The sequence below is a fragment of the Erpetoichthys calabaricus genome, chromosome 2 (genome assembly GCF_900747795.2).
Source record: "Erpetoichthys calabaricus chromosome 2, fErpCal1.3, whole genome shotgun sequence".
In the NCBI taxonomy this organism is placed as follows: Eukaryota; Metazoa; Chordata; class Cladistia; order Polypteriformes; family Polypteridae; genus Erpetoichthys; species Erpetoichthys calabaricus.
In genome coordinates, this window is record NC_041395.2 from 289,390,746 (window position 1) to 289,418,156 (window position 27,411).

The 27,411-nt window shown below is 39.0% G+C and overlaps 1 protein-coding gene across 2 annotated transcripts in view; it reads right to left on the reverse strand.

The window, feature by feature from the left end:
• sfxn2 (sideroflexin 2) overlaps positions 1 to 27,411 on the reverse strand; it is a 56,281-nt gene that overhangs the window by 25,826 nt on the left and 3,044 nt on the right. For both annotated transcript variants that reach the window (XM_028795731.2, XM_028795730.2), the window contains exon 2: positions 12,147 to 12,329. In XM_028795731.2, coding sequence (XP_028651564.2) covers positions 12,147 to 12,301 — 155 coding nt within the window. In that variant the 5' untranslated portion in view covers positions 12,302 to 12,329. The remainder of the gene's footprint in view (positions 1 to 12,146; positions 12,330 to 27,411) is intronic.

A 27,411-nucleotide genomic window follows, 5' to 3' on the forward strand; every position in this document is an offset into this window, starting at 1 on the left:
GCAAGCGATGTGCAAAATGAATGGATAATAAATTATTTGTACTTCAAGTGTATTTTTATTAAAAAAGTTAGTCTTCTAAATAATTATTTAACATGTTCAAATCAGTTTTCAAAGCTGTGACAAGCAGTTCATAATCCAGCAAGGCTCCATCATTATGCAATACATACACACATACTTGATATATATCTATCTATTATATAAAAAAAAATCTTGGATCAAGATGTGATCATCTCGGAGAGACACTCTGAAGTCCCGCGAGACTACTTACATATCACGCCCTACTTGCAAACAATTTCTCAGAGACACTTTAACGTCCCACGAGACAAGGAAGTGAGACAAAAGGACAGCTGCTGAACAGGCTTTTAAATGATCGACGTGCAGCGCGACATGCAGAACATGCAGCTCGGTAGCAACAGCTGCAAGCCAGCAGCTGATCCGTCCGCATCTCCTTAGTGTGCGTTCAGCCCCCCCAAAACACCCCCCCCCGCCCCACACTCCCCTTCACAACGCAGTAACGCAGGGGGGTGTTTGGTTGGGGGGTGGGCGAGCAAAGTGAGCAGGGGGCCTAGTATATATATATTTTTATAAACAGGGGCTAATAATTTTAGTTCATTGGAGCTCCTTACTCTTGAATATGCTGCACACAATTGGTCATGATTAAAACATTCCTGCCATTGTTCAATTCTTGGTTTTCCTAGAGACTGGCTTTTGCTTTTGTTGAAGGTCACTGCAAAACACAATTTTAGAGAAAACAATTGTTTTGAATTGAAATCAGTAATCGTTATCAATAATGGGAACTTTGGGAGTTTTTACTATTATGTTTGCAATATTCATTTGTTTACATTATTCACTGAAATATTAGTTTTAGTGTTTGTCGTCAATTGTTTTTCAAGCTTGTACTTCAGTTTTTTTTCTGCCCTGACTATAGCCAGACATTAAAGTTGTAACAGTGAAACATGTTGCACTTGTTACAAACAATAATGTCGATTAGAGGCTGCACATTTAGGCATTGCAGTGAATTAAATATTTTATGTTTGCTATTCTTTTCTGTAGTGGTTGAAGTGGAACAAAGTAACAGCTGGTACTATGATGTAGAGGCTTCTTAAACAATTGCTAGAGGGTGTGTACTGGCCCACTTCAAGCACCAGCTTTCTTCCCGATAAATGTGTTGTAGTAAATGTGTTGTAGTGATGTCTTTGTTGATAGAGAAGAGAAGACACGGTAGTCTGAAATGTAAAAAACGAAGGAAAATACTTTTTATGAAGGAGTGACATTCTAAACAGGAGAGAAGTAAGGATTGTATAGAAGAGAACAGGTAAAAAGAAATGATCTCATGAACTATAGTATTTGTATAGGTGTCCAACCTTCTCCCTTTTGGTTGTGTGGGATGCATTACCAGAGCTGCTCCTGTATTTAAAATTGCGCAGTTACTACCTGTGTGTTTTGGACATGACGAAACCACTTCTCCTGTATTACTCTCTCCCTGGCAAAATGACTCAAGCTTTATTGCTAAACACATCTTACCTGAGCTACACTGAACCTTCACCCTTCCACTTCACAGCTCACGCCACATATCAGCCAGTCCAGTGACTGAAGTGAAGCCATACAGGAGGTACTCTGTGTTATCGAAGTCTTGCTCCCCCTCATGATGCATTTATACATTTTACATGACATTTTATTCCAGTGGTCTCTCTTGGAGATCGGTGTGCAATTATCTTAGTATATGAGATTGAGTAGTGAGGGGTTGGGTGGGGCTCTGTATGGGGGTGGTGTAAACTATTGGAGATGAGCATGTCTTTATATTAATATATGATATGGAGGAGCAAGGGGGTTTAAGATCATATCATGTTGACAATAGTAAATAAAACTGAAAAATCTTTAAAGTCCTAATCGCTTCACTTTTTCCTTTATCTTCATCACTCCTTCCACCCTATTACCAGTGCCAATGTTCTGCCCGTGGCCTTCATTTAAATACACAGGAAGCCCCATAACTCTGTGCAATCACTCTTCAGCACTGTGCGAAGAAAAAAAGATGTAGTGCATCAGAATAGCCTCCTCACTACAACATTATTATTGACAAATACTGACAAATAATAAAACACATGTCAGCTAATTTTCTTTTCTCAAGACGTTACCAAATTTCAATTAAAACTGTTAAGACATTTTTGGATTTAGTTTTTCTGTTGTGGAGCTTTACTCCTAAATACTGATATTAAAATGTCCTATCTTAGCGGACACATACTGACCTAGAAATACCATCCTGCCAAGTTTCAGCTTTTTAACAAAACAGGCAAAAGTGTTTTTGTTAATGAGTATATCAATCAACTTTGCATCATACACAGTGTATGTATATATATATATATATATATATATATATACATACACAGTGTATGTATATATATATATATATATATATATATATATATATATATATATTCATGGCATTCATAGTTTGAATCACAATCTGATTGTATGGGTGGTTATCTACCAGGTAACGCTTGTGGTTGGTCAGCAAGTCGGCTAACATCCGCCACGGTGCCCTCTTTCAGTTGCGAGAAGCAGATCATAGAATGGTTGATATAGTTTTACTGTCAAATAATGCAAAGAGTACGCGACACGTGTTTCGCCCTAATTCTGGGCTCATCAGGCGTACACACTCACTGCATCCCCTCTCGGGAATCGAACCTCGAATGTCAGCGCCAGAGGCGAAGCCCTTAACGCTGCACTACGGCATGTGGTTCGTTCATTTGACAGCATGTAGATCGGGGTAATTACATTCATGGCATTCGTAGTCTGAATCACAATCTGATTGTATGGGTGGTTACCTACCAGGTAACGCTTGTGGTTGGTCAGCAAGTCGGCTAACATCCGCCACGGTGCCCATGCTGTCAAATGAACGAACCACACGCCATAGTGCAGCGTTAGAGGCTTCGCCTCTGGCGCTGATGTTCGAGGTTCGATTCCCGAGAGGGGATGCAGTGAGTGTGTACGCCTGATGAGCCCAGAATTAGGGCGAAACACGTGTCGCGGACTCTTTGCATTATTTGACAGTAAAACTATTTCAACCATATATATATATATATATATAGTATATAGTTCAGGATTATCTAACTGCCTTACCTTAACCTTTCTTGTTTCTATTTGTGTTTAATTCCATTCTGTCTGTTATTAGATGCAACTGAGAAGACAACTTTCATGTTTTCTTGTGTAAACATGACTAAATAAAGAAACCTTAAACCTTAAACCAATATGTGCCTTTGCGATGTCTCCCAGCACAGTCTCAAGGGCATGGAGGAGATTCCAGGAGACAGGCAGTTACTCTAGGAAAGCTGGACAGGGCCGTAGAATGTCCTTAACCCATCAGCAGGACCGTTATCTGCTCCTTTGGGAGGAACAGGAGGAGCACTGCCAGAGACCTACAAAATGACCTCCAGGAGGCCACTGGTGTGAATGTCTCTGACCAAACAATCAGAAACAGACTTCATGAGAGCGTGGCCTGAGGCCCGACGTCCACTAGTGGGCCCTGTGCTCACTGCCCGGCACCGTGGACCTCGATTGGCATTTGCCATAGAATACCAGAATTGGCAGGTCCAACCCTGTGCTTTTCACAGATGAGAGCAGGTTCAACCTGAGCTCATGTGACAGATGTGAAAAGGTTTGGAGAAGCCGTGGAGAACGTTATGCTGCCTGTAACATTGTTCAGCATGACCGGTTTGGTGGGGGTTATTGATGGTCAGGGGAGGCATATCCATGGAGGGCCGCACAGACCTCTACAGGCTAGACAACGGCACCTTGACTGCCATTAGGTATCGAGATGAAATTCTTGGACCCATTGTCAGACCCTATGCTGGTGCAGTGGGTCCTGGGTTTCTCTTGGTGCACAACAATGCCCGGCCTCATGTGGCGAGAGTATGCAGGCAGTTCCTGGAAGATGAAATTGATACCATTGACTGGCCCCCACGCTCGCATGACCTAAATCCAATAGAACACTTCTGGGACATTATGTTTCGGTCCATCCGACGCCGCCAGGTTGCACCTCAGACTGTCCAGGAGCTCTGTGATGCCCTGGTCCAGATCTGGGAGGAGATTCCCCCAGAACACCATCCGTCATCTCATTAGGAGCATGCTCCGAAGTTGTCAGGCATGCATACAAGCACGTAGGGGTCATACAAACTATTGAGTATGATTTTGAGTTGCTGCAATGAAATTTCAGCAAAATGGACTAGCCTGCCACTAGCAGTTTTACTATCTTCATGAACTTGGAAAGGCGTCAGCTAACTAGACTCACCTTGTGCTTGCTGCCCCTCTGGCTTTCGTAAGAAGACACTGGCAATACCATATCTTAGCTGTATTGCTGGCATTTGAGTCCTATTAATCTTTGTCTTGTGGAAATACCTCTAATGTTTTTAGTGAAAACTTCAAGCATTGCCCTCCGTTGCTGAGGTGTTTCACCTGCACGCTGCCGCGGTAATTGCTTTGTTTCGATGTTGTGTCTCTTTATCTGTGTCATTAGCAGCTGTTGTTGTGCAGCAGTGTTTGCTACACACAGGTCTTTCATAGTAAGAAGTGAAATGCATGCAAGCACTGAAAAAATTTAAAAGTCCATGCATGCACCATGTAATAGCCGTGGTTGAGCGTGAGCGGACTGTCCCCCACACACACACATCTTTCTTTCTCTTGTGTATGTCTAATATATAAATAGTAAGAGATTTGACAGACTATGATAAAGAGTTGGGACACCATCCATTAACCCCTTATAAGGAATGTCTTTTCAGACGGGAGTTCCACAGTGAAACTGATTTCAATATGGTCAAACTTCTGAATATATGTCCTTCTGGCAGGGAGACGTGGGTCCAGACGGACATACACCAGAATTGGCGTCAGAGATGTTACAGCTGTCAATCTTTCGGTCTGCAGAGGGAGGAAGAGAACAGGCATTAAAACACAGTGCCAACCCCTGGAGCAGCGGCTAATAACAATCACCAGAGCCCTTAAGATTTACCCTCTGCGTGCACGCATATGAATACAGTATATACAGTATGTACTATATATATATATATATATATATATATATATATATATACATGATCATGTGAAAAAGAAAGTATACCCTCTATCAATTCTAAGGATTTACGTATCAGCATAATAAAAAATCATGTGGTCCTTAACAGGTCTTAAAATTTGGTAAATACCACCTCAGATGAACAACAGCACATGCCATATTACACAGTGTCATTATTTATTTCAAAACTAAGCCAAAATGCAAAAGCAGTGCGTGAAAAATTAAGTACACTCTTACTGCTTCCATAGGAATTAAGAGGGCAATTAGCAGTCAGGTGTTGCTAGTCAAATGCACTTGATTAATTGATCATCAGCAAGTGTGACCACCTCTATAAAAGCAGGCAGTTTGGCAGTTTGCTAGTCTGGAGCATTCAGGTGTGTGTTAACACAATGTGAAGGAGGAAAGACATCACCAATGATCTCAGAGAAGCAATTTTTACTGCCCATCAGTCTGGGAAGGGTTATAAGGCCATCTCCAAACTTGATGTTTGAAGTCCATCATTCTACAGTGAGAAAGATTATTTACAAGTGGAAAACATTCAAGACAGTTGCCAATTTTCCCAGGAGTGAACATCCCAGCAAATTTGCCCCAAGGTCAGATCATGCAATGCTCACAGAAATTACAAAAAACCTAAGAGCTAGGTCTCAGTTAGCATATTAAATGTTAAAGTTCACGGCAGTACAATAAGAAAAGACTGGACAAATATGCCTGGTTTTTGAAGGACTGCCAAAAGAAAACATCTTCTCCCTAAAAAGAACATGGCAGCACAGCTTAGTTTGTAAAGGTGCATCCGAACTAACCACAAGACTTCTGGAACAATGTCCTTTGGACAGACAAGACTAAAGTGGAGATGTTTGGCCATAACTCACAGCACCACGTTTGACAAAAAACCAAACACAGCATATCCGCACAAACACCTCATACTAACTGTCAAACACTGTGGTGGAGGGGTGATGATTTGGGCTTGTTTTGCAGCCATAGGAGTCGGCCATGAACTCCTCTGTATACCCAGAGTATTACAGAGTTAAGTGTGAGGCCATCTGTTTGACATCTAAAGCTTGGCTGAAACTAGGTCATGCAACAGGGCAATGATCCCAAGCACACCTACAATGGAATGGCTGAAAAAGAAAAGCATGGAAGTGTTGCAATGGCAACTCAGAGTCCAGACCTCAACCCTACTGAAATGCTGTGGCAGGACCTTAAGATAGTTGTGCATAAATGAATGCCAGTAAACCTCAATGAACTGGGGCAATGTTGTAAAGAAGATTGGGCCAAAATTTCTCCACAATGATGTGAAAGACTGATAAAGTTACACAGAAAATGATTACTTCAAGTTATTGCTGCCAAAGGTGATTCTATAAGCTATTGAATCATGGGGTGTACTTAGTTTTTCACACATTTTGGCTTAATTTGTTTCAAATATGTAAGGACATGGTGGAATCTTTTGTATGTCGTTTTATACCTAAGGTTAGATTTAAATCATTTTAGAATCTGGTAATGACCAGATGTTTTATATATATATATATATATATATTATACACACACACACACATTTTTCCACCACCATTTTTCCTGTTATTATTAGAATTTAAACAGTCTAGGTTACTAAAAACAGAAAAATAACCTAATGTTCATAGTTATACAAAAAGGTATTTTTCAGGGGGCAAGTAATGGGTTAACAACGAACAGCTTTTCTGCAGCAATGGAAGTTAATTAAGCCTTGAAAGTTAATGCTAATAATTCCTAAAGGTTTGAGATGACTTACAAACCCTGTGAATGTATAGAAGCAATGGTGGAAAAAAAACTGTGTTGCTCCACCCTCTGAAGCATTACAGTGATCCCCTGCCTATCGCTGAAGTTACGTTCCAGACCCACCTGCGATAGGTGAAATCCGCGATATAGAAAGGCCACATTTTTTTTTATAATTTAAGCCTTAAAATACCCCTCCCACACGCTTCAAACACATGTAAACTTATTAAAACACATTTTGGATACACATATGATACACAGATGTCGGGCTAAAGATACTGTATGAGTAACATAACAATAATCATCATCAGTTTTACCTTCTCCTGTATGGTCAAGGTCTTCCTCTGGCACTTAGGCTCACTGCTACCAGAAGGCGTACAAGATGCAGGACACTTGGGAGCCAACATAGGGCTTAAAACAAACGAAGAGCTCACAAAAGTTTGCTCACAAAAGTCGCGATTCGTTGGGGACCCCCGCTCACTGTTCTTGCGAGATTACACCACGTTAGCAGCAGCTAATCAGAGCCCAAGAGAATAAAATCCGCTCTGATTGGTTGAGTCTCCTCTTTCAGCCAATAACGGGCTTTGTAAGAAATCATCTGGGTACTGTAACGCGAAACTCTGTCTGCTGAAAACCGTATGCTTTGTTATGAATTGGCTGCAAAGTACACTACAGGTAGGATGTACTTATTGAATTTTTCCGTGATATAGCGGGGGCGCGATAGCTGAACCGCGATACAGCGGGGGATTACTGTATTTGGTCAATATTGCACTATGCTGTATATTATAAATTGTTATCATAATGGAGACAAAAATGCAATTAACAAAGGAAGCCAGACAGACCATTACAACTTTTAAAATTGTAGGTCTTTCCGTTATGATTGCAAAGCAAACGAAGTTGTCAATGAGTGCGTTTTTTTGGAACCATCAAAAGGAAAATGAAATCCAGAAGAAACAGTGACAGAAACAGGTCTGGCAGACCAAAAGCCACCGCAGAATCAGAAGACTCAGAAGTTTCAACAGCTTGCATGATAGGCGCACACAAAGTCCATGCAGACTCAAGGCTAGTATGTACTACTGACTTGAAAGGGGTGAATATTTTGGTTGGGAGCATACACTGATACATGTTATGAATTATTTTGTGTTTTATATTTAATATTAATTTAGAACACTTTTCAGAGATCTGTTTTTACTTTTACATTATAGAATCTTTTTGTGTTGGTTAGTGTAAAAAAGCCCCAAATTAAATTCACTGTGATTCAATGATACAATATGAAATATTTCTTACAGGCACTGTATAGTATTAGTAACATTATTGGTTTGATTACTACCATTTTGTTTAATACTCTTCCCATAGTTGAAGGATTAACACATAGGAGTTGCTTTTTTAACGGCTTAAGGACCAGATTTGTGTTGGTTAGTGTAAAAAAGCCCCAAATTAAATTCACTGTGATTCAATGATACAATATGAAAACTTCCATAGGGGTGAATATTTCTTACAGGCACTGTATAGTATTAGTAACATTATTGGTTTGATTACTACCATTTTGTTTAATACTCTTCCCATAGTTGAAGGATTAACACATAGGAGTTGCTTTTTTAACGGCTTAAGGACCAGATTCCTGGAAATCACGTTTTACTATAATGGTTATCCATGCATTATCCAACCCACTATATCCTAACACAGGGTCACGGGGGTCTGCTGGAGCCAATCCCAGCCAACACAGGGCACAAGGCAGGAACCAATCCCAGGCAGGGTGCCAACCCACCGCAGCTATAATGGTTATCTGGTTTAAATTATTATTCATGACAGGTTGTTAATATTCATGTATGTATAAGTTACTCCCTCAAAGAACAGACATACATAATATAAGAAATGTAAAACTATCCACTACTTATAAATACTGATGTGCATATGTAATGCTCTTTTTTTTCTAACTAGCTTGATTTGGGAACTACATTTCACATTGGCCATATTAAAGTTTTCTTTTTTCTTCCTCTATGCTGTCTTCCAGCTCTATTGTCTCCAGTTTGTAAAAGCAGTAAAACTTTACTTTTCATTTTTAATGATGATTCCTGCCTATAACTGCCTAATGAGGTATACAGACTCAGACAAGTGATTAATAACCCTTATCAAATATTGCTGAAAGTGCATTAATTATACTCTCTGTTGTTATTTCAAGGATGACAAGTAAATCTGCCATGTCCCTGGAAACACAGGAGTGTGATAAAGACATAATATAAAACGAAGAACAAGATGAAGCTTCAGCCTTAAGTAGAACTTTATTCCCATAGCCGTACAACAACAACACTCTTCTTTAAGATTACTGACAGACAACTGAAGGTAAGCACGTGACAGATAACAACAACAACAACATTTATTTATATAGCACATTTTCATACAAATAATGTAGCTCAAAGTGCTTTACATGATGAAGAAAGAGAAAAAAAGACAAAATAAATAAGAATTAAAATAAGGGAACACTAATTAACATAGAATAAAAGTAAGGTCCGATGGCCAGGGAGGGCATAAAAAACAAAAAAAAAAACTCCAGACGGCTGTGTTTATGTGGTGAAGCACTTACCAGTAGCCTGTCATCATGCTGATGTTAGGTTTGTGTAAACAGCAATGAAAAAAATGAAAATATCCATCTAGATAATTTAAAAAAGAAACCCTTTCCTGGATTTTTTCAAGTAGATTTCATCAATGACATAAGGAGATAAAGAAACTGCCATCCATCTGCATGAAGACATTTCAAGTGTAAATTGTGTGGGACTTGTTGGTAAGATTTTCTTTAAGTGACCTATTGTTGCAACTGACATCTCATAGTCTTCACAGTATTTGGACTGTTTGTGCTGTGCTCTTAGGCTGTGGCAGCAAGCTGCAGACGTCAAATGGGTTGTTACGCTTCACATTGTCTGCCACACAAGCATTCTCTAAACCTCATTACTGACGATCACTGACACGTGCCAGAATGCCAGACAAGTTAACATACTGTAATTCACACTGAATAATAATAAAAATAAACTACAGCACAAGTGTTACATGCTGTTTGCTTGAAAAACTTATTCTAATTTACTTTTTCACAACTATAAATGTTTTTCTTAGGATAAAGTGCCTTGTTTAATTTATTAAGCTATATCTTTTGTTTCATTTGATTTTTTCCCCATTTAGGCTTACATGCTTTCAACCTGTACACTGCAACTTCATGACAGACAGCATGGGTAAGGGCTACTTTCACATGCAAACATGAATTTATTCTGATCTGATAAACTGACCTTTTTAGTGATGCTGCCATTCTTTTTATACATGCTGTTGAGTCTTACCCACATTTGCCTCCAAGAATATCCATAATCAGCCACATTAATACAATACCAATTACCCAAAAATCCACAAGTTATACCACTCTAAAAAACATACAATGTATACTCGTGGTCTGTTGCAGCTGATGTACCCCCCCTCCTGCTTATATATAAATATATAGGAGAAAAACATATTCAATATACAAAAATATTTTAAAAATAGGTAAAGTGATCACATATGGGTCTGATTTTAAATGATATGGATTATATTCAATATTTGCCCTGTCACTATATTACTCTACTAAAACTTTACATTGGGCCACCATAATAAACACAAACCAGTGAAAAATTGAATATAATGGGCCCTTTTATCCATCATCAAGAGCAACTGACTCAACTGCAATTGTTGTATGTTTTACACACTTAGCTCTTACCATACAAAGTAACTAAATGTTCACCTGTACATGTGGTAAATTTATCATGGTCTGAAACAATGACTCACATCCTTGAATTCTCATCAGGTTAAAAATTCTTCTTTAGGGTTATTCTGAACTGCCTCATTTAAGGCATACAAAGATATGCTTATGTCGTTGTTGTGTCTGTATTATATCTGCAGACTTGAGTTGTCAACAGCTACAAGATATTTTTTTCTGAGATATTAATAATATATTTCCACTGCTGAGCACCTATGAGACAGTTTCTGAATGCAGACTGCTTGTGCTGGTTTATATTCTGTAGGAAGGCATAGAGAGACAGAGGTTGGAAGCATGCACTGATACAGCGCATCACCGCACCCACCACACGACGAACCACCTCAGGATCCCAGATTAGGACCCAAGCACAGCCGTCCAATGGGTGACACCTCAGCACCACACTAGTTCAAATGGAGTGGAACAGCGGGAGGTGGCTGGAGTGCCAATCCTGCCACCAATCCCCAGGTTTTCCCTGCAAGGTGGAGGATTCAGGTTAACGTTATACCCACTATAGTGATTAGAAAATGACACCACAAACGTAGCTGATGAAAAATGCAAAAGCACTGCGTATATATAGTTTAATGTGCTACATTTTCAAATAATAATGAATATCTGAATATGTATTAATTTTGCTTAACCTCACAACCTCTAAGTAATAACTGTTTAGGATTTACTGTATTGCAGTTTTAATTCAATACATGTATACCCCATTTACGTAACAAAAGTAATAAATCATAGTGCTCCAGTAAAGGAATTTGCTTGCTTAAATGAATAAATTTGGTTGCTTCATTATATTTATTCCTCGCTTCCAGTCTTTGGTTCAAACCAATTTAGAATCATCCGTCTTTGCAAAGATGTGCTTTGTTTTAAAGTTGCTTATTTTATAAGGATGTTCTGAAGCAGCATTTATAAATAGAAACAGGGTAAATATATGATAGACCAAATACACTGCATATTTTAGATGGGATAGTACAGTTCCTTTCTCTTATGCATAATACAGAGAAGGTGGAATACATAGTTTGTAAAAGACTGGTAACAGTTTATGATGAAGCTAAAAACACTGCAGTAACTGCAATAGGAATAAGGTAAGGAGAAAGATGTCATTTAAACATTTAACTCAGTCTTTACTCTACCTACCTGTATGCCACTAATTTCAAGAAAGAAAGATGTTAAGTTAAAAAATGTAGGCTTCTAAAGAGCAAAGTCTTTTCACACAGACCATTACTGGGGTAGCCTAACAAACAGACTTATACAGTTCTGATGGAAAAAGATCCATAGAGCCAAACATACAGCAGCCTCTGACTATTTGTTGAACTATACTTGATGTGCTGCAAAGTTCAAATCCTTATCTGAATTTGAATAAAAACACTTTGTTTAAAAGAAAATACATTTCAAAATAATATAATATTTGTTAGTCTTCTTCAGCATACATAGAACTGGAAAAAGCAGCTAATTACAATTTTTTTTATTTCATAAGGTCAAAATACACACCATTGACAATTATTTACTTTTTAGACATATTAGTTCTGTCAGAGCCCTTGTAATTGCTGATGTACTCACCTGCATTTTTCTACAAGTGATTTGGCTTCATCCAGCCGACCATTAGACAACAGCACAGTTCGAGGATCCGTGATATTAAAGAAGTGTTTAAGGCGTCCAATAAAGGTAGATTGGTCCCATCGAGGTGCATCAATGTTAAACTTATTCAAATCCATTTTGCTACAAGAGTATATGCTAATTTCCCTGGAAGAGAAAGCAAACCAAAAAGTATTTTTTTAACTAGTCCCAACACTTTCTTCACATTATTCTTTAAGACAGTTAATTCATAGCAACAGCAAGAAAATATTAAACAAAACTGCTCAATTTACAACTTAACAGCAAGACTAAAATGAATATGCAACTGTTCCCCTAGGGTTCCCACCAAATTTTTATTGGGTCAAATCCTATTATAGTGAATACTGAAGTAGCAAAACTTTTGGAATAGTAAATACTTTTTGTTGGCCCGGACAAATATTCATACAACATCATGTTTAAAAGATTTAGTTTTAATGAAATGTAAATTTCAGTATAACAAATGTTTCTTCAATCAAAAATGGCCACCAAAGATAATAATGTGATGCATTTTTTTCAAGACTCACTTCTTTCGCTGAGTCTCCAAAACCCCGCAACAGGCTGTCTCTTTCTTGTTACACCAAAAGAAAGTGACAGTCTATTGAGACATTTCTGGTCTCAGGAAGGCTCGGAGAGAGTGTAGGTGCGACATCATACAAGTATAGCTGAATTCTGAGTCAGTGCTCCACCGAGTGTCTATGTGGGTAGTTGTGTCGTGTGTGGATACTATACTGTTCGAGTTTCATAGCAATTCTCAAAGTTTTCTTTGAGATGAACAAAAAAAAAAGTGAGAAACGCGGTCAGTTTACACTGAAAAAAAAGTTACATCTAACATCTCATTTTCATTCTGTTTTCAAACCTGTATTTCTTTAAAAAAAAAAAGTTACATCTGACGATTCATTTTCAAATAAAATATATACAGATACTGGCATGCTTGGGTCAGACCTGCATGAGAGACAGGAAGGTGAGTCCAGGTTTTCAAGGAAAACACAGGTACTTTATTACTGTATAGAGAAGGCAAGTACAGTCTCAAGACTTCATTCAAAACAGGAGCTGTTACTTCAGTACTCAAGCACACGAGATAGGAGCCGTGATACGGAGGTAATTGTTCTGCTTTAGCTCCATTCTTCAGATAAGAAGACCACCAGTGTCTCAGAATCACTGCTGTGGCAGACCAGGGGCCTCATGTATAAACGGTGCATACGCACAAAAATGTTGCATAAGCCCGTTTCCATGCTCAAATCGCGATGTATAAAACCTAAACTTGCTGTAGAACCACGCACATTTTCACGGTAGCTCCAACCCTGATGTACGCAAATTCTCCGCTCGGTTTTGCAAACTGGCGGCACCCAGTGTTAAAGCAGTGCTGCTGTTCCCAGGTGGTTTCCCTTTCTTTTTTACATCCACAACGCCGGCTTTATCAAATACGCTGAAATTAACCGCATACTGTTCATTAGGCATCTGATTGTAATTAACCTGTAACAATATAATGGTTCAAGGAATGGCCAAACTATTCCAAATACCATAGCTGCTTTAGCATTGTTACTCTCACTGCACCTTCTTCTTCTACTTTCAGCTGCTCCCGTTAGGGGTTGCCACAGCAGATCATCTTTTTCCATATTACTCTCACTGCACCACTCAGAGCAGCTGACTGGAAAGAGAATTACCGGTATACAGAATCAAGCACACGCTGCCTGAGCCATTCGCTATTTGAACTGCGCTCATCTGACAAATGCTTCAGAGCCTTTCCTGTACGGACCTCGCGGTTCAGAAACAGTTTCATCCCAAGAACTACAAACACACTCAATCAATCCATCAAGTACTCCTTATAGAACTGTTTGTACTTACAAGTACAATTACCTCACTGTAAACTTGAGATACAGTTATAATATTGCACAACCTGCGCCACTTTATAAAGCGCGTATTTACATATGTTGACGATATCATTTTTAAGATGAAATGCAGCAAAATATGTTTATTACATTATACAGATAAAATGTTAAAGTCATTTAAATAATCTATATTGTTAATAATTAAACATGTGAGGACACAGTGGCGCAGCACTAGCTAGATCAGGGATTGTTCCTGCCTCGCGCTGTATTCTTGCTGGGGCTGGCGTGACACTGGAAAGATAGATGGATAGAATAATTAAACATGTACTACGAAGATATTTCAATGTTCCTTAAAGAATCTGCGTTCTAAGCTTAAAGATGGCTTAACATCTATTACAGAGCTGATTGTGTGGCGATTGGTTACTTGGAGAAAGAAAAGGAAGGACAGGAATTGGGGGTTAGTACGTTTGAAAGAGACAGTATTGCAGCAATAAATTATTTAATCGAAGGTCATGCATGGCACAGTAAGCATCTTGCGGGAGGCAGGAACAATCTGTGGACAAGGCGCCTGCTCATTACTATCACTGCACCACCGTGTTCCCATGTTTAACAACATGCTTTAATTCCTATCATCATGAAAATGATATCAAGCATACATCTCAGTATTTTAATTATTCAGAGAGCTGTAATATCACAAATGTAATGGATTCTGTGTCTTGTCGGAGGAAAAGAAAGCCCGTTTAAGAAGCACGTAGTGATTCACACACATAGAAGAACAAATACAAAACAAAGCATTTAATGTGCTACTTTAGTTACAATGGTATTTGAGAAACTATTAAATTAAACGATTTAAAGATGAAGTTTATGATGTTCTACTTTAATGACAAAATAAACTACGTGATTGAAGTGGAAATTTCGAGATTAAAGTTGGCATTTCAAGCTTTTTTCTCATTGTGTCCCTAATTTTTTTTCTTTTCTCTGTACCCTAATAAGCTTTCATATGACACTCAGACGTTGGGCTACAACTCGCCTTTTCACGGTGACTTTGATATCTGACCACTTCTTTTTTATTTCGTGCACTGTGCAACTTTGTGAGCTTGAGTTTCTCCGACACTCTGTCACTCGATCAACTTCCTTTTGTTGATTATATCACTGTTTAAACCAAAAAATAGTAAGTTTTTCCTTGCCTCCACTTGGTATTCACTGAAATTCTTCTGTTTTCCCCCGTGCTTTTGCCACTGTCTTTTCACAGAAGGCTGAGCTTAAGGACTATTTATATTGATTTGCATATTCAAAGAGGCGTAATTCTGGGAGGAGTTGGGACGGGACAGCAGGCGTGTACACATGTGCTACTTTTCACGCTGACCGCGATTTATGTAGCGGAAGAACATGGAAGTTGGTGTTCACACAGATTTATGCATCTGGATTTTTTTGTGCATACGAACATTTCCGCTTTTGTCCGTACGCCATGTTATAGTGTGAATTCTACACATGGCATTATACATGAGGCCCCAGGAGAGTGTGAGCAAGAGCAGGTCAAAGCTCAGTGTAAAATGTACTAAACATTGTACAACAAATAGTTATGTGGTAAGCCTGATTCTACGGAGGACAGCCGGTTACATTGCCCTTGGTTTACTGTTTATCAGACGCAGCAGAGCAGCTACGGAACTGTTCTTGTACTGTTGCTATTATAGATGGCAAATTGCCGGTAACCCTGGACACAACAGTATATGTATTTTCCCCATATTCGTTATAATAAAATTTCCACTATAACTAATTTTTATGGTTCTATGAATTTCGTTACAATGGGATTCCACCTGTACATAGTCTAAACGAGATACAAAGTTAAGCACTATGCATTGAATTCATTTGTACATGATGATAGACTACTTCAAATACCCATCACTGCCCTAGCTTCTTGTACATTCAATATCAGTATTTGTGGAAATTTGAAAAGTTATTCAATTTATTTCAGTAATATTTAATTTACAAATTCATATAGTGTATCATTTTGTTCTTCTATACTATGTACATACATGTATTATTGCTAAATGCTTTGCAATATCCAAGATTTTTGGGTTTCCTCTCCGGTGCTAAAACATATAAATGTTTTGGCCTGCCCACTCTGGAGCAAGCAACATATACTTGACCACTGGAAAAGCATGGACATTTTATGTTAATGTCTGCTGCCCTTAGTGACTCTTCTTGAGCCTCATTTATAGTCAGAGCAAATACAAGTCACATTAGATATTGTAGTTGCTCAAAATCGAAAGGCATGTCATGTGGAATAAATACATCTTCTCCTTTAGCAATGTAAAATTGTCACTTCTAGCAAAACATACATAATGACCCCCTACTATGGAAAACCTTTAGTCTGTCAAATTGAACCTGCCATCTTGAATATTGAAATATCATTTTCAGATTTGTAATCTGCGATTCAAAAAACCCAGAGGTACCAATTTTGGTCAAAATCTGCAAATAAAGAAACACAACATGTGTGTCAAGATGATAAAACTGGGGGGATGGTGGTGTGCAAAATTTGGTCTAGAGCTGCAACAACTAATCGACAAAAATCGACAAATTTGATTATTAAATTTATTGCCCACTATTTTATTGTCGAATAATTGGAACAGTGAATGTGGTAGCAGTGCATTTCAAATGGCAATGTCAAAATTGCAACCTGGGAACACTTTTGTGTTATGGTCTTCCAAAAAATGGTTGGTTTAGCAATATCAGAGTTTGATTTTAAAGCTCATTGCTGATATAGCAGTTTCAGCTATAGTTTGTTTTTTAACTGTTGACTGTTAATTGTTGGAGCAATTTAAGTAACATAACTAAGTGGGTTATGTTTACTGCAAAGAAAAAAAAAGTTCATTGCAATTTATTAAACTCTACATAGTTTTTACTCTTTTTTTATACCTTTTTGTTATTGTAGTTAGAAGAGTTGTAATTAACTCTTGCTCATGTTATTGGAGAAATGATGTAAAAAAATTCAGTTAAATTTTGGTGATAAAAGTATGTTTTTTAAAATTCCTACTAAGTGAAAAAATAATCGACAGATTAATCAATTATCAAAATAATCATTAGTTGCTGCCATAATTTGGTCCAGGTCAGTCAAAGTGTTTAGCAAGCCTACAGATACAACATTCTATTTTATTTATATATATATATATATATATATATACACACTGCCTGACCAAAAAAAAAGTCGCCACCAAAAAAAAAAGGTCACACACTCTAATATTTCATTGGACCGCCTGTAGCTTTGATTACGGCATGCATTCGCTGTGGCATTGTTTCGATAAGCTTCTGCAATGTCACAAGATTTAGTTCCATCCAGTGTTGCATTAATTTTTCACCAAGATCTTGCATTGATGATGGTATAGTCTGAACGCTGTGCAAAGCCTTCTCCAGCACATCCCAAAGATTCTCAATGGGGTTAAGGTCTGGACTCTGTGGTGGCCAATCCATGTGTGAAAATGATGTCTCATGCTCCCTGAACCACTCTTTCACAATTTGAGCCCGATGAATCCTGGCATTGTCATCTTGGAATATGCCTGTGCCATCAGGGAAGAAAAAATCCATTGATGGAATAACCTGGTCATTCAGTATATTCAGGTAGTCAGCTGACCTCATTCTTGGAGCACATACTGTTGCTGAACCTAGACCTGACCAACTGCAGCAACCCCAGATCATAGCACTGCCCCCACAGGCTTGTACAGTAGGCACTAGGCATGATGAGTGCATCACTTCATCTGCCTCTCTTCTTACCCTGATGCGCCCATCACTCTGGAACAGGGTAAACCTGGACTCATCAGACCACATGACCTTCTTCCATTGCTCCACAGTCCAATCTTTATGCTCCCTAGCAAACTGAAGCCTTTTTTTCCAGTTTGCCTCACTGATTAGTGGTTTTCTTACGGCTACACAGCTGTTCAGTCCCAATCCCTTGAGTTCCCTTCGCATTGTGCGTGTGGAAATGCTCTTACTTTCACTATTTGACCCTTCTCAAACAGACTAACATCTTTTCCACAACCACGAGATGTGTCTTTCGACATGGTGGTTTAAGAAATGAGAAGCAACTCATTGCACCAGTTGGGGTAAAATAACTTGTTGCCAGCTGAAAGATAATCGCCCATGCAGTACTTATCCAATAGGAGGCTCGTACCTACAGTGGTGTGAAAAACTATTTGCCCCCTTCCTGATTTCTTATTCTTTTGCATGTTTGTCACACAAAATGTTTCTTATCATCAAACACATTTAACCATTAGTCAAATATAACACAAGTAAACACAAAATGCAGTTTTTAAATGATGGTTTTTATTATTTAGGGAGAAAAAAAATCCAAACCTACATGGCCCTGTGTGAAAAAGTAATTGCCCCCTTGTTAAAAAATAACCTAACTGTGGTGTATCACACCTGAGTTCAATTTCCGTAGCCACCCCCAGGCCTGATTACTGCCACACCTGTTTCAGTCAAGAAATCACTTAAATAGGAGCTGCCTGACACAGAGAAGTAGACCAAAAGCACCTCAAAAGCTAGACATCATGCCATGATGTAAGGAAACTCAGGAACAAATGAGAACAGAAGTAATTGAGATCTATCAGTCTGGTAAAGGTTATAAAGCCATTTCTAAAGCTTTGGGACTCCAGCGAACCACAGTGAGAGCCATTATCCACAAATGGCAAAAACATGGAACAGTGGTGAACCTTCCCAGGAGTGGCCGGCCGACCAAAATTACCCCAAGAGCGCAGAGACGACTCATCCGAGAGGTCACAAAAGACCCCATGACAACATCTAAAGAACTGCAGGCCTCACTTGCCTCAATTAAGGTCAGTGTTCACGACTCCACCATAAGAAAGAGACTGGGCAAAAACTGTCTGCATGGCAGATTTCCAAGACGCAAACCACTGTTAAGCAAAAAGAACATTAGGGCTCGTCTCAATTTTGCTAAGAAACATCTCAGTGATTGCCAAGACTTTTGGGAAAATACCTTGTGGACTGATGAGACAAAAGTTGAACTTTTTGGAAGGCAAATGTCCCGTTACATCTGGCGTAAAAGGAACACAGCATTTCAGAAAAAGAACATCATACCAACAGTAATATATGGTGGTGGTAGTGTGATGGTCTGGGGTTGTTTTGCTGCTTCAGGACCTGGAAGGCTTGCTGTGATAGATGGAACCATGAATTCTACTGTCTACCAAAAAATCCTGAAGGAGAATGTCCGGCCATCTGTTCGTCAACTCAAGCTGAAGCGATCTTGGGTGCTGCAACAGGACAATGACCCAAAACACACCAGCAAATCCACCTCTGAATGGCTGAAGAAAAACAAAATGAAGACTTTGGAGTGGCCTAGTCAAAGTCCTGACCTGAATCCAATTGAGATGCTATGGCATGACCTTAAAAAGGCGGTTCATGCTAGAAAACCCTCAAATAAAGCTGAATTACAACAATTTTGCAAAGATGAGTGGGCCAAAATTCCTCCAGAGCGCTGTAACAGACTCATTGCAAGTTATCGCAAACACTTGATTGCAGTTATTGCTGCTAAGGGTGGCCCAACCAGTTATTAGGTTCAGGGGGCAATTACTTTTTCACACAGGGCCATGTAGGTCTGGATTTTTTTTTCTCCCTAAATAATAAAAACCATCATTTAAAAACTGCATTTTGTGTTTACTTGTGTTATATTTGACTAATGGTTAAATGTGTTTGATGATCAGAAACATTTTGTGTGACAAACATGCAAAAGAATAAGAAATCAGGAAGGGGGCAAATAGTTTTTCACACCACTGTATTTGCTTAGTTAAATCCAGGTGGCGACTTTTTTTTTGGCCAGGCAGTGTATATATATATATATATATATATCTATATCTATATCTATATCTATATATATATATATATATATATATATATATATATATATATATATATATATATACACACACACACACAGTGCATCCGGAAAGTATTCACAGCACATCACTTTTTCCACATTTTGTTATGTTACAGCCTTATTCCAAAATGGATTAAATTCATTTTTTTCCTCAGAATTCTACATACAACACCCCATAATGACAACGTGAAAAACGTTTATTTGAGATTTTTGCAAATTTATTAAAAATAAAAAAATTGAGAAAGCACATGTACATAAGTATTCACAGCCTTTGACATGAAGCTCGAAATTGAGCTCAGGTGTATCCTGTTTCCCCTGATCATCCTTGAGATGTTTCTGCAGCTTAATTGGAGTCCACCTGTGGTAAATTCAGTTGATTGGACATGATTTGGAAAGGCACACACCTGTCTATATAAGGTCGCACAGTTGACAGTTCATGTCAGAGCACAAACCAAGCATGAAGTCAAAGGAACTGTCTGTAGACCTCCGAGACAGGATTGTCTTGAGGCATAAATCTGGGGAAGGTTACAGAAAAATTTCTGCTGCTTTGAAGGTCCCAATGAGCACAGTGACCTCCATCATCTGTAAGTGGAAGAAATTCGACACCAGGACTCTTCCTAGAGCTGGCCGGCCATCTAAACTGAGCGATTGGGGGAGAAGAGCCTTAGTCAGGGAGGTGACCAAGAACCCGATGGTCACTCTGTCAGAGCTCCAGAGGTCCTCTGTGGAGAGAGGAGAACCTTCCAGAAGGACAACCATCTCTGCAGCAATCCACCAATCAGGCCTGTATGGTACAGTGGCCAGACGGAAGCCACTCCTTAGTAAAAGGCACATGGCAGCCCGCCTGGAGTTTGCCAAAAGGCACCTGAAGGACTCTCAGACCATGAGAAAGAAAATTCTCTGGTCTGATAAGACAAAGATTGAACTCTTTCGTGTGAATGCCAGGCGTCACGTTTGGAGGAAACCAGGCACCATCCCTACAGTGAAGCATGGTGGTGGCAGCATCATGCTGTGGGGATGTTTTTCAGCGGCAGGAACTGTGAGACTAGTCAGGATAAAGGGAAAGATGACTGTAGCAATGTACAGAGACATCCTGGATGAACACCTGCTCCAGAGCGCTCTTGACCTCTGACTGGGGCGACGGTTCATCTTTCAGCAGGACAACGACCCTAAGCACACAGCCAAGATATCAAAGGAGTGGCTTCAGGACAACTCTGTGAATGTTCTTGAGTGGCCCAGCCAGAGCCAAGACTTGAATCCGATTGAACATCTCTGGAGAGATCTTAAAATGGCTGTGCACCGACGCTTCCCATCCAACCTGATGGAGCTTGAGAGGTGCTGCAAAGAGGAATGGGCGAAACTGGCCAAGGATAGGTGTGCCAAGCTTCTGGCATCATATTTAAAAAGACTTGAGGCTGTAATTGCTGCCAAAGGTGCATCGACAAAGTATTGAGCAAAGGCTGTGAATACTTATGTACATGTGATTTCTCAGTTTTTTTATTTTAAATAAATTTGCAAAAACCTCAAGTAAACTTTTTTCACGTTGTCATTATGGGGTGTTGTGTGTAGAATTCTGAGGAAAAAAAAGAATTTAATCCATTTTGGAATAAGGCTGTAACATAACAAAATATGGAAAAAGTGATGTGCTGTGAATGCTTTCCGGATGCACTGTATACATATAATATATATATATATATATATATATATGGTTGAAAAAGTTTTACTGTTAATTAATGCAAAGACTACGCGACACATGTTTCGCCCTAATTCTGGGCTCATCAGACGTACACACTCACTGGATGTTAGCCGATTTGCTGACCAACCACAAGCGTTACCTGGTAGGTAACCACCCATATAATCAGATTGTGATTCAGACTACGAATGCCATGAATGTAATTACCCGGATCTACATGCTGTCAAATGAACAAACCGCACGCCGTGGCACAACGTTAGAGGCTTCGCCTCTGGCACTGACGTCCGAGGTTCGGTTCCCCGAGAGGGGGGTGCAGTGAGTGTGTACGCCTGATGAGCCCAGAATTAGGGCGAAACATGTGTCGCGTACTCTTTGCATTATTTGACAGTAAAACTATTTCAACCATTCTATGATCTGCTTCTCGCAACTGAAAGAGGGCATCGTGGCGGATGTTAGCCGACTTACTGACCAACCACAAGCGTTACCTGGTAGGTAACCACCCATACAATCAGATTGTGATTCACACTACGAATGCCATGAATATATTGTATATATATATATATATATATATATATATATAGAGGCGGACGCTGGGTTCCATGACCGGTCGGGACACCTCTTCACTATATATTCAGGGGGAGCAGCCCTGGACGGTGCAATACCTCCCCTGGGATGCTTGGTGGCAGCCTCCCTGGTTGATGGTGGTGCCTCAGCCTCCCGCAGGGCTCCATGGGAGATGGAGTTCTCCACAGCCCTGTTGGGATCTGGGGTGGCTGCCAGGGGGCGCTGCATGGGCTCCTGAGCCCAACTGGAGGAATCTTCAGCCCCACCCAGGAGTGCAACCGGAAACAGGTGATCAAGCACCTGGAGCACTTCCAGGTGGGCCATAAAAGGAGCCAGCAACCACCACTCAGGGGCCAGAGTCAGGAGGAGGAGGAGGACAAAGCTTGTGGAGGAGTGGTGGTAGAAGGAGTGTTTTGATTTATGGTTGTGTGTTGTTTGGGACTGTGTTGTGCCTGTGGGGATTACAGGGAAGATGTGCCCCACAGGTGAAGAGAAATAAAAAGTCTTTATGTTTTATGTTTTAGGAATATTTCTAGAAGAGGTGAATCTTTATAAAAATAACAAAAACTGGAAGTTTTGGATGGGGAACGATCATTTGGTCAAGCATGGCTTGTCAATCTTTATTCACCTAATGTCTGCAAAATATCATCAAATTGAAATTTGAAGATTACCAAGGTACAACTCTAATCTCTGCAAACTGGTTAGTTTAATCCATACATCAATAATTCTCTGTGTGAAGAAAAACTTTCTAATATTTTTGTGACACCCTTAACCAGCTTCCATCAAGACTCCTGGGTTCTTGTTAAAGAGCTTATTTTAAAGCAACATGCTGACAAGCAACTTACTGATTCCCTCCATATTTAAAAAAAATAAAATTAAGTTACCTCTCAATTACCACTGGATAAAAAACTTTATCTATCCTTGTAAGTCATATCACGTATTCCTATAGCATGTTTGGCTCCTCTTCTCAATACTTTTTCTACTGCTGTTACACCCTCTTTAAATACGGAGAATAAAACTGTACCCACTATACAAGATAAAGCACCATAAGTGCACAGTACAGCTTCACATATACCCCTACACAGACGCTATGTAACCCAAAACCATATTATTCTTCCTAATCATTATTGTATACTGTCTGGTTGTGAACAGAGATCAGTCAACTACGAGTCCCAAGTCTTTCCCATAAGATTACTTTACATTTTTTAGGCCACAATGTTGTATAATTATGTCTAGGTTGTTCTTTAAGGCAGTTATTCACCTGAAAGTCATCTGCTTTAAACTTATCCTCTGACTTTATAAGGCAGTGACTGCATAAATGGCAAACAAAATACCAATCATATCAAAAGAAAATGTTCATCAAGCACTGAAATGTATGCAAAATTCTACAAGCATAGAGGCAAAACTGTAATCATTAAAACTCCTAAGGTAAGCATATTTTAAGCCATTATTGAATAATCTGAAATAGTGTGCCATTGTGCATTCAGGCCCTGCTTTATAAGGTCATCACTTAACTTAAAATTGATTAGTTGATTGTCAATGACTGAGTGTCTTGGAATAACAACTTGTTTCTAGGAATAAGAGCTCTGAATGAAAAGGAGGATTAGTGAATAAAAAACATTAGGAAAATAGACTTTTTCAATAAAAAAAACTGAAAGGACAAACTGAGAAAGTATAGAAGATTGCAAGAAAAGTGCCTTCAGAGAGCAGGCAGAGGGCATGGAATAACAAAGAAGATGGTGGAGTGGAGAGAAAAATCAATGTATATAGGAAGTGGTGCACTGAAAAGAGCCATAAATGTACTTATAATGATTAGGAAACTCTCAAAGCTTTTAAAAAATGGAGTTAAGTGTAGGGGTTATTTTTCTCTCAGAATCCATCATTGTGACCCTTGGTGTCTTTCCATCCTTGGCTTGGTGTGCTTGGAAGAATACAGTGCCTATAAAACTTCAAAGAAATATTTCGCATTTTATTATTACAGAACATTGAATCACAGGGAATTTAATTTGGCTTTTTTGAGATGCATCAACAGAAAAAGACTTGATAATTTCAAAGTGAAAACAGATCTCTGAAAAGTGAACCAAATTAATTACAAATATACAACACAAAATAACAGATACGTACTTGCCCCTTTCAATATGATACACCTAAATCATCACCTTGTAGGCAATTAGTAATTAGTTCAATTACCTTTCCATTATAAAGTGATTTCAATTCATTGTTTTATAAATACACTTTATCTGGAAGGTCCAGCTTGTGGTGAGTCAGTATTGTGGCTTAATTTACACAATAAAGACAAAAAAAAAACGCTCAACTCCAAGCGAATGCATAAAAAGCAATTAAAAAAACACATGTCAGATGGAGACAAGAAATTATGTTAAGTCACTGAATATTCCTTTCCCATATTGCTGCCACTGGTAAAGCACCTGGACCACATTGTTGTTTGCAGTCTCTCCAATCTCAGCCACTGTAGCTTGTAACTCTTTCAGAGTTGTCACAGGTCTCTTGATGGCCTCCCTCACTGGGTGTCTTCTTGTACAAGTATTTGTGGATGGCTGGATCTAGGCTTATTTACAGTTGTGCCTACCCCTTCTATTTTGTAATGATTGACTTAACTGGACTCCAAGGGAAATTCAGTGACTTGGCTATTTTTGTCTCCATCCTCTGACTTGTACTTCTCAATTACCCTTTCACTGAGTTGCTTTGAGGGTCCTTTTTGCCTTCATCATGTAGGTTATGTCACTATACTGACTCACCACAAGTTAAACATTCTAGATAAGGTGCACACAGGTGATCTCCATTGAACTAATTATAGTACTTCTAAAACCAATTGGCTGCACTAGTTATGATTTGTGTGTGTCATGTTAAAGGGAGTGAATACTAACATAATCAACTACTTCACCTTCTGTATATGTGATTAATTTAAACCATTTTACAGAGGTCAGTTTTTACTTTGACATTAAAGTGTCTTTTTCTGTTGATCAATGTCAAGATGTTAAAATAAATTCACTGTGATTTAATATTGTATAACAATAAAGAGTGAAAACTTCCAAGGAGTGTATACTTTTAGGGGGGACTGCAAATGCTGTGCCTTCAGAAAGTGATTCTTTAATTTAAATGCCTCAAATTAATATTCTAGAACAGTGCTAGAAAGTTCAGTATGGTAATTTTACAGAAAGACACACGAGTAAAATCACCAACTATACTAATAGCATTGGGAAAAAAAATGTTAACTATATATACTAATTTTTATCAAGGGTTTATAGTCTTTACAATGGAAAAGTACTCAAAAGTAACATGACAGGCAGTCATCTTCATACTGCATACAGTACTTATATAATACTTATTGTAAGCTCCTTAGATAGTCCATCCATTTGTTATTAGTAAAAAACTTTTACAAGTGTATGTACCTGTATAGAGCATGGAATATATATTTGGAATAAGTTGCATAGATTAAGCATTTAAGAAATCGAGCTTCTCAGTTCCAGCAGTAGATTTTTTTTTTCTTTTGACAGGATATTAGAAATGACCTGAGGTTTAGAGGACCAGTCTAACCAGATCTTCCTTTTCCATGCACTTAGACTAAGTGTAATAAAACGGTGAGTGGTGCAGGCCTTAGGCCCCCATTTAGCTCACAAGAAGTATTGTCTCTGTTATTCATCAAAAAGCACAGATAAATTATTACCTCAGTCTGCAGCATACATAGCTGGTGCACATTTAATTTTTTACCTGGTTAAACATTTACTGTATAAATAAAAGTCAAATAACTGTTTAATATTCTACGGCAATAATACTTAATAAAGATTTGGGACTTGTTTGTGGAGCAATTCTTAGTTATCTTCTTTTATATAAAGCTCAGTGTGTGTGTGTGTTCTTTATACAATCCCACACCTTTGATCCAATCTCAACATAATTTGGCGCCCATACCCAACTTTTTCAGGAAGAGACACTAGACTACATTGGAAACCAAACGTTTACCCTGGGGTACCATTGGTGAGGTTTTTTCCATTTTACCACGGTGAGGTTTTAAGCGCAGTCCCACCTGGTGGCTCACCTGTGTCACAGAAGTACAGAGCAAGTGAAACACTGGAACAGACTGATGCCAGGCTAGCCAACAAAAGGACCAGACCTTAAAATTACTTTCTTGGGCAACACTGGGTGCTGCTGCTAGTTAATAACATGTTAAAGACATGGGATTCTCATACTTAAGGCTGACAATTTTCCTTAGGTTGCACAAAAAATCAAATGTTAAACGAAGTTAAACAACTGTACAATTTCACAGTACAGAGGTCAATGTACACCAACCCTAATTAAGTAAGTAGACTGCAGTGTGCCACCCTAAATACCAAAAATTCTGAGAAACAATTTGGCACCTGGTGTATTAAAAGAGAACACAGACAACAAAACATTAAAATAATAAGAAACAATTAACACCACATGCCTGATTATCATTGAATTACTTACAGTACAAGTACAGTGACAGCTAATGAAAACAGTATGCCTTAAGAAAAAATACATTGATAACTGAAAATTCACATTACTATTATCCAGCATGAAGAACCACATGAATGCAGTTGCTTAAAGGGCCAAACCCAAAACTGCTGAGTGAGAACAAAAACTTTGTACTTTGGGTGCACTTCATACATGACTGAGCACAATCCATCCATCCATCCATTATCCAACCCACTATATCCTAACTACAGGGTCACGGGGATCTGCTGGAGCCAATCCCAGCCAACACAGGGCGCAAGGCAGGAAACAAACCCTGGGCAGGGCGCCAGCCCTCCGCAGGGTGCACATACATACACACACACACACAACAAGCACAAATTAGGGACAATTTAGGATTGCCAATGCACCTAACCTGCATGTCTTTGGACTGTGGGAGGAAACCCATGCAGACCCGGGGAGAACATGCAAACTCCACGCAGGGAGGACCTGGGAAGCAAACCCAGGTCTCCTAACTGAGCACAATCCTTGATTTATTTTCTAGTATTTTATGTTGAAATTACATGCATAAACACAGCAAGCTGTACTAAATCAGGATCCATCGCTCAAATACAGTATATCAGTCAGTGTAGGCTAATTCTTAATGAATGGTATTGGAGTCTACCAAGTCAAAAATATTCATAAAATGAAGCAAATATGAAAAAATGAAGCAAGGGGAACTACATCGACTTGTCATGACTTGAATTGTGAGTCATTAAACCTGTTTGGAATCCTAGAGTAAATTAT